We start from the raw sequence: 14,086 nt of genomic DNA on the forward strand, positions 1-14,086 counted from the left end.
CCACAAGCATCAATCCGAGGCTGGCCTAAAAGACTAGAGGCACCGTGTTCATCTACAGCTCATCCTGAACCGTTTGCTCAGCTGGCCTGAAACAAATACAGCTGCGAGGGAGAATTTACATGTGTGGCAACTCCAGTTCCAATTAGCTCAGGAAATGGGCCCTGGGAGATCAAATTATTTTGTGGCAGCAGGAAGATGATAGTTAATTTAGCATGCTCAGACAAGCAATTATTTCTTTCCCCAAATACCACTTTCTCCATGCGTTGATGCCTCTCTGCACTGACCCACAGCAGAAACTTGTAATATCATTTGTGACAGTCTTTTAGAAGCTGTTCTGCAGAGAGGACAATCTGGGTTTGCTTTAGTTAAGCGAGCAGAAGAAAAAGCCACGAGGACAGATGCAGGAGGGTTGCTGGGAGCACGTATGGGATTGCAAAAGCAGGTCATGGCCTTGTACAGCTACCGCAACAGCTTAGTCCCAAGCTCCTCAGAGTCTGAAGATCTGATGTGCCAGACAGGAAAGGGAAGAGCTACAGCAGGAAACAAGTGAACAAAACCCCCTTTTTCCTTGAGGGTGACCAAGCACTAGCACAGGCTGCACAGAGAGGTTGCAGTGTCTTCATCCTTGGAGATACTCAAAAGCCATTTGCACATGGTCCTGGGCAACCTGCCTTAGGGGGCTCTGGTTAAGCAGGGTGCTGGGCCAGGTAACACCCAAAGGTCCCTTTCCACCTCAAGCATTTTGTGGTTAGATGAAAAAGCTCATCAACTCACTCTGATGGAGAGGGACTGCAAACAGCCTCTATCTGCATCTTACTCATACAGCAAAGGGACGTGGTAGAGCTGCTTTTGCTGGCTTCACAGAGGCTGCTTTCCCAGCAGGCAGAGGGAAGGTTTCAACTTTTGCATCAGACTGAGATCTTGGCATTGACCTCAACACCTGAGAAGAAACCTGTGCAATGTCTGAAGAATGACACTTGGTTGGATCATTGATGGCACCTACAGGCCATGTGAAAATTCAAGTGTGAATTAAAAATCTTTTCCTTGCACTCATGTTTCAGTACTTTAACAATTCCAAAGCCCCTTATACCAGCTGACTTGGGTAGAAACAACTTGTGCTTTTATAAAAATAAGCAGAGAAGACACCTTTGTGGGCACAAGGTTTAGCTATGCTTGGGTTTTTTAACCATGGCGCATTTTCAGGGATGAAATGGAATTCTTCCGTAGTGAAAGGAATCAGTGTCAAAAATAAAAATCCTCATCTTTTATTACTTGTCTCCCACTCACAGGAATGACAGTGGAAATGCTAGTCACCTAGAGCATGACATCATGCAGCTTGTTATTTCCAAGTCTGGTATGGTAATTTTATCCCCAAGTTTATTGCAAGAAAGAAAGACATGGTTTAGGCTTGCATTTTATTAGGGGAAAGAAAAATTAACTCGACTTATTAAGAGCAGGCAGGCAGGCTCCTGAAGTTATTAAAGATTATCACCGAACTTGCCTATTATCCCATTAGGGCAAACTACAGAGTCAAACCGATGCCAGGAAGAAATACCTAGTAGGGAAGCAGCAGTTCTGTAGGAACTGCTTTGGGCCTGCTTAACATTTCAGCCTGTGCTGCTCTGACAGCAGCAACTTCCACAGTTTAAGAGGCCTCTGTATGTAGACCAAAGGAGTAGAGTGGTTTTGCTCAGGGCACTCTGTATCTATCTGTGTCAGATATAAAGATCCTGCATTTCTGCACTTTCCTTAATTGTTACAGATGCAAGACAACCAACAAGCTTTTAAGACTTATTCTTATGAAGGAGAAATGTCAGCATGTAACAATACATCTTCTTTTATTTACATGCCATACGCAGCACTGCAGTTCCAGGAACTTAAAATAGACTGAGCGGTCGCTTGTATTTACCTTCTTTGATAAGCTTCTCTTTGTGATCCTGTGGAAGAAAGAACATTCATCATCATCCTGTTAAAGAAGTTTCAATCAGCCTCGGATAAGAGAAAAGCAGTTCTAGTATTTCAGCATGGACTAGAGGAAGATGGCATCATATATGAGCTGAAGGGTCTTTTCCAGCCTACATGATTCTATAAGCACAAACTCAACAGCTGATGAGGTTAAAAAGTGAAAGAGAACAAGGCATTTAGCTTCACCTGGCTTCTGAGCTGCAGAAGCTGTGCTCACATTGACCTCTCTGCACATCCAGCCACTCTCACAGGCCAGCAGAGACTAATTCCTTCAATGTATTTCTCACCAACTAGTGAATTTACACATTCCTTTACCTCCTCCTTCTGGCTGAATAATCCAATTATGAAGAAACTTTTTAGTAACTTGACTAAATATGCCTGTGTTCACTTTGAGCTCCTTTGTATCTCACTCTGCAGCCACACACCTTGCTGACAAGTGTTGTTACAGAACACAGACACTGCAGATACTGTGCTTTACATACCACCAGAAAAACCCTCAGACATCAATAAAGGAACTGGAATAAAGTAAAACAAATTTTTCTGGAGACTAGATTGAAGACTTCAGCTTAAATATCCCTAGGCCATTATGTCTGGATTTCACCCACACAGGTTTATTGTCAAGCACTCACATGCTAAGCCACACGTGGTGGCTAAGGCCAACTGTGGCTTCACATACAAAACCAAACCAGCATGACAAAGTACTGTGGAGATGCTGAAGTCTCAAAAACGTTTCTATCAACATGCTCAGTGTGTTTCCTAAAACCTGCATTTTTGATTCATCCTAGCAAACAACATTCCCTACAAATATTCTATTTGTTTTCATTGATGTTTGTGCTTTTCGGTTTATGGCTTGATCTAAAAATGCTACTTTTGTGCCAAAGAGTGAAATAGCCACCAATTCGCTAGTGAAAACAGCCACTGTCTGCCCATTACGTAGCATTTTCTTATGTATGTATATAGCTGAGTTTTTTCAGAATTGCTCACATTCTGAACTCTACATTTCAGGAGTTAGACCAGAAGTGAGATAAACCTTCAATCATCTTAAACATCCTGCTGAGATGAGGCACTGTAATCAGCTAAGTACTCCTCCCCATTCACTTCATGAGCTTAGAGAGATGGTCAAGCATTCAGAGAGTCATTGCAAGGTCTGTCATCCATAACCTCCCTATTTATGTATTTTACAAAGCGTAGCTACTGCATGTCAACAGCTGAAAATGATGGTCTTTTATGATTAATTTGTACTGTCAGTGCTTAGAGAGAGCTTTAGTGTAGCAAAATATCTCAATCAGGGAAACTGCGACTGGCCATACCCCAGCGTACAAGAGACGGCTCTTAGCTCCACAGGACTTTCCAACCAGTTATGAGGCTTTGAGACAGCAGGTTCAGTCCCAGCCTTCCTTCCCTCATTACTTTAATGGTATAAATCATTCTTAGGTGCAAGAGGATTCCACCCATCCAGCCTCCAGTCACTTTACACTGCGATGTTCCCTGACATTCCACGCTGCCAACTCACTCTTTCCAACTTGAAGACAGCAGCCCAGAAGAGCAGAGGGCCTATGCCAAAAACAAGCCCTAGGAAGGACGTCTTCGGTGTCGCGCGGAAGGTGGGGTACACGTTCTGCGTCCTGGCATAGGCCCAGCGGGTCAGGGCAGGGTTTTCCTGGGTTGGAAACAAACCCCTCGGTGAGACCCCAAGACCTGCGGTGCCCCTCACCCGCCAACCCAGCCCGGGAACGGCACCAAGGTCACGGGGAGCACAGCGCAGCGCCGCGCAGGGCCCCGCCCGCCCGGCGCCAGGCCCGGGCCCCGCTCCGGGACACGGGGCGATGCGGACGAGCCCCGCGCTTCCCCGTCCCTGCGACCCCATACCCACTCACGATAACGGCCGGAGCGTCGGGGTTGTGCAGCTGCAGCTGGTACTGCCGCTTGAGCCGGGCGCGGATAGCTAAGCGCTCGGCCTCAGCGCGACGCCTCTCCGGAGACACATCGAAGGTGCTGGGGTCGAGCTCGGCCGGCAGCGAGACGAAGCGGTTGGGCCGGTAGCGCTCGGCGGCGCTGAGGGACGGACCCGTCGCCATCTTGGGGACCCGGCGCCGGCCGACCCGGGAGCTCCGCCTCTCCCCGCCCGGCCGTGCCCGGCCGACAGCGCCCCCTGGCGGCCCGGGCTGCCGGACCCCCTCAGCAGTGTCTGAGGGGAAGCCGGATTGGGGGGGGCCGCCATGGAGGGTTGGTCCGTTCTTGATGCCAGCGGGTTAAATGGACGGTCCCCTCCGCCTTGGGAAGAGCAGGGGCTCCGGGGCAGAGCTGAGGTGTGTAAGGGGTGTTGTGCCACCCTCGGGATAGCGGGGTGGCCATCACTGTGCTCTCTGTCACAGCCTTAAACCACACACACTGAAACAAAATATTCGGTATTACCTATGGGATGTGTTGCTGGCGGGCTGGAGGGTGCAAAACCTCCCTGTTACTGACTTTAAGCTTCAAATCCAGAAGGGGCGAGACCCCCCCCCTGCAGTCCTGACCCAGCTCTGGGGACCCCAATACCAGAGGGACGTGGAGCTGTTGGAGCAAGTCCAGAGGAGGCCACGGAGATGCTGCGAGGGCTGGAGCAGCTCTGCTCTGGAGCCAGGCTAAGCTCATTGGATAAGGCACCAGAGGACCTCCAGGATTACTGTGTGGTGACACACCACCCTGACAAACCTTATTGATAGGTTCAGAAATCATCCTCTGATGATGAACACGAGGTGAAGAAAGCAAGCCCTGACCTTAAGGTTTTGGCTTTAGGATATTTCTGTCTCATCAGTATTAAGAGCTTTGTTCTCCAGACATGTAAATAATAGGCACCATTGTTTTTCTGGAAACAAACTTGACAGTAAAACAAGTTTTCTGCTGGTTTTTCCTTCTTTCAGTATATAAAGCAATGATAGCAGCTATTCTGATTGGAACCAAGTAAGTTAATGGCGGTGTATGTACAGTTATGGCTTCATTTACCCTGAGGTAACTCTACAGACTCGGGTAATGTTGGATGAGGGATTACAGCTTGCTCCTAAGCACACACAAAATAATATTGCTGACTTTATTTAAGATGCTGTGCTTTGGCACTGAATAATGGAGCAGAAGCTCTGCCTTGCATCTTATGATTTCACTTATCTTTTACCTGAGCACTCGGAAAATAGATAATTTCCTTTTGGTCTGAGCAGCTGATTGGGAGTTGGGGCTTTGTGACTTGTTTCCAGCAGGATGAAATACAAGTTAGACATTCCTGCAGTTTGGGTACCTTGAGCAGACCCCCACAGCAGGAGGTACCTTTCCCTCTCTCAAGTACAAGCCCACAATCCTCTCCTGGTGTTTCTCCAGCTTTTCCACCCTCATTTACTTCACAAACAAGCGGCTGCAAATCCAAGTGAAAACCAAGCTGCTTCATTCACAGTCAGCTCCCAAGGAAGTGCTTACATGCCCTGGTGCTTTGCTTCCCAGGGCATTCAGCTTGGGATAGTGGGTCCTGTTGCACAGAACAGTTTCCTTCTTTTCCCAGTTTATGACCATTGGATTTAGTGAGATCTGTGTCTCCACTCCATGACTGCCTCTCTCCCGAAGTGGCATGTGGAGAGCTACTTCAGCAGCACAGTACATATACCAGCAGCACTGCCATGTGGCTCTCCTGTGGTACTTCCATCTCTGAGGGTTCCCAAAGACTTGGCAGCCTGTGTTTCCCTGCCTGTGCATGGTCTGCTGCTTTAAAAGGTGATCCCCCCTGCTCTTTTTTATTGTTTAATAAATGACACATGCAGCGTAGAAGCAGAGAGATTCCTGGCAGGAACAGGGGTGCAGGTTGGATTCGTGTACTGGGAAGAGATAGCTGCTCTGTTGGAGTTGGGTGATGTTCCCATCTTTGCTGCATCACAGAGTGGAACATAAAGCTCCTGTCCCTCCAGATGTCCCAAATGACTTTGAAACAGCCCCAGCCTGCTGTGTTCTGAGGTGTGTCTGTGACGGTGTGGGACAGTTCCTGTGGGCAGGAGCAAAGATGGTCTCGTGGTGGAGTCACTTGGCAAAGGCAGCGGGTTCAGCTCCCAGACCTGTTGCAGACTCTTTGGGATCTTACCTGTGCAGGGATCTTTGAGATCTTACCATGCAGGTCCTGTGCCTTCTCCCTCTCCCTGGAGCTCTCAGCTGTGAGTGTGGCTGCTTGGCATGCAAACAGTGCTGGAATCAATTCTACTGGGAGCAAAGCAGAAGGTGCAAAGCTACATTTCCATGAACAATGTAACGTACTGTATTAGAAACTGAGCAGCCAGCCACTATGCTGAAAACACCTTTGCGTTTCATCTCTCATTACTAACTCATCCTCCCTCCCAAAGGATCTAGTTCCTCACAGGGAGTCTTTTCTGAGAGATGGGGTCACTTGTTTCGTGGGGTAAGAAAATAACAAGGTCCCTTCCAGAGAAGCGTGTTCTCCGACACTCAAGCCTGTGCATTGCAGATTTGTTGTTTTCACTCCTCCAGAGGTGATTCTGTGCATTTTATTCATTTCATAACCCTAACTTTAAACCACCATCGTTTAGCAGAAGCCTGAGACACCAATAGTCAGTGTCTAAACCTTGCAGAAAGCGATGCAGGACGAAGACAGGAATACTGCAGTCAAGGCACTCGACTGAAATCAGTGATTGTTTTTTTCCCTGCTGACAGGAACTGCTGCACGCAGTGAGAAACGTTGCGGTGACCAACTGGACTCCTGCGTCATCTGCTGCTTCTGAGCTGCACTATGGCAGGATGAACACAGCCTGGCTGCTCCTGCAACCCCCCTTTGAAACAAAAGGTTTTGAGAGAACGAATGAAACCCTTCTTATCCGTCTTTTTGCCAGCCAGATCATGAAGCTCCTTGGACTCTCCTCCTGACTGCTAGTGTTGACCTAAGGCAAGTAGTAGGAATATAAAACAGGCACCAATGAGAGTGAGGCCACTCTCTCTAGGGCAACACAGACTTGAACGACAATAAGCTGGTCATAAAACTATGTCCTTGTGGACTCCAACACCGAGACTTAAAAGGTAAGACCCCAAGTGTTTGTCTTCTTTTTAATCAGGACTGATGATTATTGAATGTTTGGGGGTTTCAGTATTGAATCAAATTGACCATTCTCATACAAAAATGCCCTTGAAGTTTACATCACCTGTTTTCTTTGTGAACAGCAATAATCAAAATAGAACCAGTCAAGAAAGTCAATCTTTGTCCAGAGCCCTGTGGCAGGATGGCCTTGACTGGCTGCCAGGCACCCACCCAGCTGCTCTTTCCCTCCTCTTCCTCAAAAGGACTGGGATGGGGCAATGACATGGAAAAGCTCATGGGGTGAGGTAAGTACAGTTACAAAGAAAAGCAAAAGCTGCAGACAGAAGCAAAACCAAAAGAGGAATTCATTGACTACATCCCATCAGCAGGCAGATGGCCAGCTACTTTTTGGGCAGCAGGGCCTCAGTATATGTAGCAGTTGCTTGGGAAGATAAATGACATCATCACAAATGTCCTCCCATTGTCCTTTTTTCCCTCAGCTTTTACTTCTGAGCATAAGGGCGTCATATACTATTGGATATCTCTTTGGTTGTTTGGGTCAGCTGTCCCAGTTATTTCCCCTCACAGGCTGTTGCCCATCTCCAGCCTCCAGAATGAGGGGTGTTGGAGGGGAAGCCTTGGCACTGTGAGAACTGCTTAGCAATAGCCAAAACATTGGCGTGTTACTTATGCTACCTCAGCCACAGCTGCAAGGCTGCTGTGAAGAAGGTCAACTCCATGCCAACCAGACCCAATACAAAGCCACCCCGAACACTGTCCTACACACCACTGAATTTCTGAGAGCATTCTCATCGAAATTACTCTGAAATCAGGCACGCTTCTTTGGTTGAAGCTGCAAATAACTTCCACCTTGTGTTTAAGTAACCCAAGGTACTAACCTTCAGTTTAGACCTCTGTGATTTTGTGGGTGACTTTTCAGTCATGCTCCAAAATATACACAGGCTGGGTTTGTTTGGCTGCATACACAAAGTCACATCTTTTCAGAGGGGCCAGGCTAAGTGACTGTGCTCTAAGTGAATGAAAGAAAAATTAACCTAAATCACAGGCCTGTCTACCTGTCTCTGAGGTGACCGTATATGATGCTTTCAGCAGGCAAGGGTTAAATGTGCTGTCATCTCGAAAACTACTTGTGTCTGTCAGATTTGTGCTGAGTGCTCATGGTTGCCATGTTTGCATCATTTGTCAGGATGGCCCATGTGTTGCTGGGCTCTGTTTCGGATTCTCGCTGACCTTTTGCAAAGGAAGCAAGCTGGAAAACAAGGGAGAAGCTGACAAGCTCACTCACATCACAAGGAGGGTCCTGAGCAGAGGTCTTTTACTTCTAATTCCCACCTGTAATGGGAAAGAAGGGTCATTTCAAGTGTATGAATACTGATGTGTGTGCTGCTGACCTTCTGCTGAGGTGAATCAGTATCAGTCATTCGTCTGCATACATACATTCATGGTAAAAATACAGAAGGGGAGCAGTGTAAAAGGTATAAGGGCAACTTTATCTGGGCTCAGAACAAGCATGTCTAAATGCAGCACATAGCTATGTTAATATGGTCCAGATAAATGTAATTCATTCTGTGTTGAGAACTGAAGTCCCCAGTATCTTTATCTTACAGTTGTTTAAAGGAAGCCTGGTACACAAAGGAAGGAGTTAACATGGTTAGGGGAATTATGAATAGTCCAATCATTATTTCACCCAACAGGCCACCCATAAATGTGTATCAAATGTCGAGCTCAGCAGGAGTTAGTTACAAAACTAGGACACTTAATGAGTCATAAAGTGCCAGGAATAATGAGAGATGGCATTAAACAAACCATTTCTGCCTCTCCTGGGCTTGTCCAGAGATGGTGACAAGAAGGCCTCTGCTGTTTCAGCTTTCCTGACAAAATCACATTTGTGACTCACACTGAATGATAGCTGTGGCTGAGCTGCCCGAGCTGGGGAGCTGCTGCTGCCTTGGAGGCTCTGGTGGGAGAAGAGAAGCTGGCAGTGAGCATCTTTTCTCTACTCCTTTGCAAGTCATTGATTGGAGCAGTTTGGAATGTCATTTTCTTAGCTCTCCCTTTGCTTCCAGCTCCTTGCAGGAGAGGCTGTTAATAGTCACATAACGTTGAAGAGTGGGAGGGAAAAAGGTCTTAGAATAAAGTATGGTGGTAATTAGAAAACTGAATATCTGAGGGTAAATCCTGCTATGGCTAAGTGTTAGAAGTGCTTTACCAGCCAAGGGATAAGGCTGTTCTCAAGCTTCCCCTCACGATGGCTATCAGGAACCAGAGTACAGCAGCAAGATGTCATTGCCCCAGCCAGCCTCCTCTGCACCCCCATCACCCACTGGCCCTAGAGCAGCACTGAAGCTCAGCCCCTCGGCCTTAGCTCTTGCCTGAGCTGTGTCAAGCGTGTGTCTCATCTCGCCTTGGACTGCAGTGGCTCGAGTTCCTGGCTTGACCTCACACCTTCCTTGTCACTTTGGCCTTGCCTGGACATCACTGGACTGTGGCTGAAGGTGGTTGTTGCCACTGGACCTGCCCTGATCACCTTGTTTGGCCCCCGGCTTATCTTCCTTGCCATCCCTGGACTGCACTGTCACTCATGGGGCAGTGCTCAACCTTATGACTTGTCCTGGGTTCATGACATGACTGTAGAGAGTGTATGTGGCACCAAGGGTGGGCTCATATTGATGCCAGTAAAAACTCAAAAAGCAGTTGTTAACAAGGGTCAGTGAGAGGAAACTCAAGTATTGCAGGAAATATCTTACACAGGCTAAGAGGAGGCATCTTTTCTGGCCTGCTGCTCCTGATGCAGATCACTGCCAGCAGCTGATATTTCTGTTTTCCCCATTTCTCCCCTGGTGTTTTGCTCTGCCCACAAAAGAATGGATAGATCTGCCTCCGGCAGTTTAAATATTGGAAAAGTAGTGGTGCTCCCTGTGAACACTGCCTGCATCTGACACAATGGAGGGAGTTTCAGATGGTGGGTCCTCCTACTCTAAAACATGTATAAGAGGCTGTGAGCCAGCCCCTGGAGATCCTGCTTTTCCTCATAGGCTGTGGAAGGAGTCTAGTTTAGCCCAGATACTTCCCACTCCCTGGAGTATCCAATATGGGACAGAGTGCTATGGCTCATGTAGCTTGGGGCCAAATGGTACACAGCCTTTGTTGTACCTGGAGGATGCTCCTGTAAGTTCTGCCCAGACCCACGGGTGAAATCCTGGACTTGCTGACAACAAAGGAGAGCCCTACAAAAAACTGGCTCTTGCCCACAAAGCTGTCAGATTCCCTGCAACGCCTTACTGGAAGGTACCACCTAAGTTTAGGTGAATTTCCTTTCACAAACAAAATCAGAGTGTGAGGAAAAGGCTACTGTGCAAAAATCCAACCAAGAGTGGCCACCGAGACTATAAACCCCACCAGAAGACAGAAATACAGTGCCCCAAGGGCTGCTATGGTGTCAGGGACTTTGCATGTCCTGGTGGGGTCCACTCATGAATACGATCTTGGAGGAAGCCTCATGTTTGTGGGATCATCCAGTCCAAAACTTCTCCACAGCCCAAAATTCATTTTTAACTGGAAAAGGAGCAGGACTTTATAGACAATAACTCTTCAAGAAGTCACAATTTCTCCTTTGCACAGGAAGACACTCAAGACCTGCTTGGGGATAAAAAAACCCAACCCAGCCTGAAATCTGATAGATCAGCCTTGAAGGAGAGGCAGCTTCATTGTACAGCTACATAGCAAAAGGTACTCACTTTGCTTTGTGTATTTTGTTAGAAGTCTGGAGCTTACATTTTAAAGGAAGTCTTTGGGAACACACTGTGAAGCAGACCATCAATATGAATAAAATATGTTAGCAGGGACATGTTGAATTTAGTGTGACTGTTTGGCAACCTCTGTATCACAGTGGGGAAGTGCTTAGTTGTGGCAATGCAGAGTGGGGTGGGGTGGTTTTGCTGGAGTCAAAGACAGAATACAAATGAGGCTGTTGCTGTAGAATGCCAGCCAGTGGGAAAGGTACACGGTGTCCAGCCTGGGTATTTCAGTGTTTAACAGAAAGATGGCAATACTAAAACCTTAAACTGAGCTATAGAGATAGGATGGCAAAGCAGCTCTTTCCTGGGCTCCTGTTATCATTGTGTACATCAGGAACTTTAACCAGACAAGAAATATCCCTTAGCATTGCTGAACCCTGTATCCATCAGGGTTCATCTGTCTTGTTGGGGAGACAGGGTGAGGCAGCCGCCAAGGTTAAAAATTGCCTCCTTAGCAGAGAGATGTGCTCTTTGGATAAACCACTTCTGTTTACAGTGGCATGTCTCCCTAATCCAGTCACTGTAACTGTGATTTGCGACCCCTAAAGGAAAGATTTCTACCTCTGGTGTGATCCTTGCAGGGCCCTTTAGGTGCAGTGCTTCCCTCTCTCCTGCTGCCCCTCACTCCATCCCCTCACATGCGTCTGCTTCCCCCCTACTCACTTGCAAATGTTCTTGCCTAACCCAGCCCTCTCCTTCCAGACTCCCACTGCTGCTGAGGGGCTTTTTACCCTGTGCACTAACTTCAACTTCCTCTGCCTCCTCCACTTGCTGCTCAGTCTTCTCCCTGCTTTCTCCTGGTGATATCTCATTCACCTTTTCCCAAGCATCTTCACAAAAAGATCCAGTCGTGGGGGCAGCCACTTGCAAAATGCTTAGCAGATGGAAACTGCTGCCCTTTTAGTACTCTGCTCCCTGATTCCTTTTGCCCTCTCTGTGCCAAGCAACCTGTACACAGCACATTGGCAGCAGGGACATTCATGTTCTTCCTACTTTGCTTTCATTTACTGTGGAGTCTTCTGTGGCCTGAAGCCAAGGGAAGTGCAAGCAGCCATCATACTGCTTGGGGGTTCTCCTCACTGCATGAGGGACAATCAAACTCAGTTTCTGCAACCAGCCTTTTAGTTTTACAGACCAGTGTCATGGTGAATGCAATGGAGAAGGATCATTTCTGTACAGGCCTTTCATGGTTAATCTTGCCTTTCTTTGTGTGTCATTGAACCATCAGGAGTGAGTTTGTCTTTGCTCAGGCACAAGCACGGTATCCCCACCTTCTGTTGCTGTGTTAGCCTTGCTGCAAGCTGCTCCAGGGAGGCAGCTCCCTCTTGCTCATGACATGGTCCACCAGTTACTGCAGTGATGGAGCTGCCCACAGCACATGGCCACAAACAATGAGCCCAAGAGAAATTGCACAGACTGGTGCTGTTATGTCTGTACAGTCTTTCAGAGCTGGCTGGGATGCCTCCTCTGCTCGACCCATTAATAGGGAGGGTGCATTTCTCCATAATTTCCATGGGGACTGAACACATCCCATCATCTGAAGGAGCAATGGCAGTGACTCACCCCTCTCAACACACTTAATTTTTTCCAGGATAGTCGTTCACACCAAGGATTGAGAATGTCTGGGATATACCCATGGGAGCAGGTAATATGCCAAAATCCATTTGTCTCAAATCTAACTGTAAGTTTGAAATATGATAAATCACTCACTCTGTACAAAGTCAAAGTCATCAAAGTTACCAAAGTGCTTTTTCTTTACAGTTGTGTAACTCCTCCCCAGCACAGAGCAAGACCCCATTTCCCATCCCTTTGCTTCGCCCTGTGGAACTATGTGGACTCCTTGACCCTTCACTGTAGAAAGAACTCGGGGGGGAAAAAAAAAGCAGGAAAACTGAGCCCCTAATCCTGTGCATTTTTTAGGATCAGTGAGACTATGAAGCTTTAGTTGCCTTGTTCTTAGACATGAATTTTACAGAGGGGTCACAGGTGAGATCTGTTCCAGCCAGCAGTGCTGCACTTTTGGCACGCAATGATGGCAAAGGTCTTTCTTGCCTGCAGAGCAGTCTCAGAGCAGAGCTACCTCTGGCTGTACCCTCCCAGCTCTGATAGCAGGCAAGCAAATAGCTTCAGTTGACAGCTTATGGGCTTTTATCATATTTCCTCACAATACAATCTCTTCCAAATACCAGCATCTCTGTCTTTTCTGAGTGGACCTATATTGCAGCTGGCATCAGCTTTATTAAACATTGGGTGAACCTGTCCAGTGGCTACATCTAGATTTGTTTGGGATAAATTGTTCTGACTTGCTGATCATGTAACGTACTGCTCCTAGATACTTCTTACATGCCCTGTGTGTAGTGCACAGGTACACAACTGCAAGATGTGATACTGTGGTGAGAAGTCTTTTCCCTGGGACCTCCTGGGGGGAGAAGCTGGCACTCACTGTGTTATCTTGACCTTGTTCAGCAGCAAATGGGCAAAAGTATTTCTTGGTCCTAGAGTCTACACAGCCACAGCTTTGGTTGGTACTGAGTTTAAGCAGCTTCCTACAGAGAGTACTGGCCTTTGCCTGTGGCCCTGAGCAGACCCTGGGGCACAGCATCCAGCTCAGTTTCCTTTGGGAGGATGTCCCCAGAAGTTTCAGGCTGATAATGTTGTTATCATTGGCTTGTCCTTGCCTGATACCTTATTCTTGGAGGAAAGGAAAAATCAGGGCTTGTGTGAGATCTCCTTTGGGTAGAACATTAGTTGATCAAAGCATAGCTATTTCAAGGTGACTTCTTCTGGCAAAGGATTATTTTGTTGCTTGAGAGTTGCTTGTTGTTTGCATGCTGTGGCGGTGAAAGGCCAGGATGTGACAAGGAAAGGGTGGTCATTAGTGCAGGGGCAGAAGTGAATCACCAGCTCCACAGCTGGGGTTACCCTTGTGACACTGCTTACACCCTCCTGCTTTGATGGCCTGACCCTGTCTCAGGAACTGAGGTCTTTGGATCCAGGACTTCTGAAGGAATCATCAGTCTTTCCTAGCACTGAGAGGTAGTGCTGAGGGCACGGTAGGATAATGGTGATGGTGATCAAAACACTAATGAAAACAGTCTGACAGAATTTTCCCCAACAACCACTTTCACAGATTTACTGGTTAGATGCAACATTTCAGTTTTGTTTGTCAGAAACAGACGCACCCTCTCCCCTTCTATTAAAAACCACAGTTTTGTTTGCTTATTTTTCACCTCCCTTTCTCCTCCTTATAGCAGTTGCT

At 47.4% G+C, this 14,086-nt stretch overlaps 1 protein-coding gene across 1 annotated transcript; it reads right to left on the reverse strand.

Annotated features, from left to right (window-relative positions):
- Positions 1-1,401: 1,401 nt before the first annotated feature.
- NDUFB4 (NADH:ubiquinone oxidoreductase subunit B4) lies at positions 1,402-4,199 on the reverse strand. Its single transcript, XM_030471579.1, has 3 exons — positions 3,843-4,199; positions 3,479-3,625; positions 1,402-1,937 (listed from the first exon to the last, which is right to left on the reverse strand). The coding sequence occupies exons 1-3, from the start codon at positions 4,041-4,043 to the stop codon at positions 1,878-1,880; spliced, it is 408 nt and encodes a 135-aa protein (XP_030327439.1). The 5' UTR covers positions 4,044-4,199; the 3' UTR covers positions 1,402-1,877.
- Between the last annotated feature and the right edge of the window lie 9,887 nt (positions 4,200-14,086).

The sequence above is a fragment of the Strigops habroptila genome, chromosome 2, assembly GCF_004027225.2.
Source record: "Strigops habroptila isolate Jane chromosome 2, bStrHab1.2.pri, whole genome shotgun sequence".
Lineage (NCBI taxonomy): Eukaryota > Metazoa > Chordata > Aves > Psittaciformes > Psittacidae > Strigops > Strigops habroptila.

Excerpts from the sequence above, each read along its gene's own strand:
- NDUFB4 (XM_030471579.1), bottom strand. The coding sequence starts at position 4,043 with ATGGCGACGGGTCCGTCCCTCAGCGCCGCCGAGCGCTACCGGCCCAAC. Across the intron at positions 3,626-3,842 it reads CCGACGCTCCGGCCGTTATC|GAAAACCCTGCCCTGACCCG; the intron begins GTGAGTGGGTAT and ends TTTCCAACCCAG. Across the intron at positions 1,938-3,478 it reads CTGTCTTCAAGTTGGAAAGA|GATCACAAAGAGAAGCTTAT; the intron begins GTGAGTTGGCAG and ends TTTCTTCCACAG.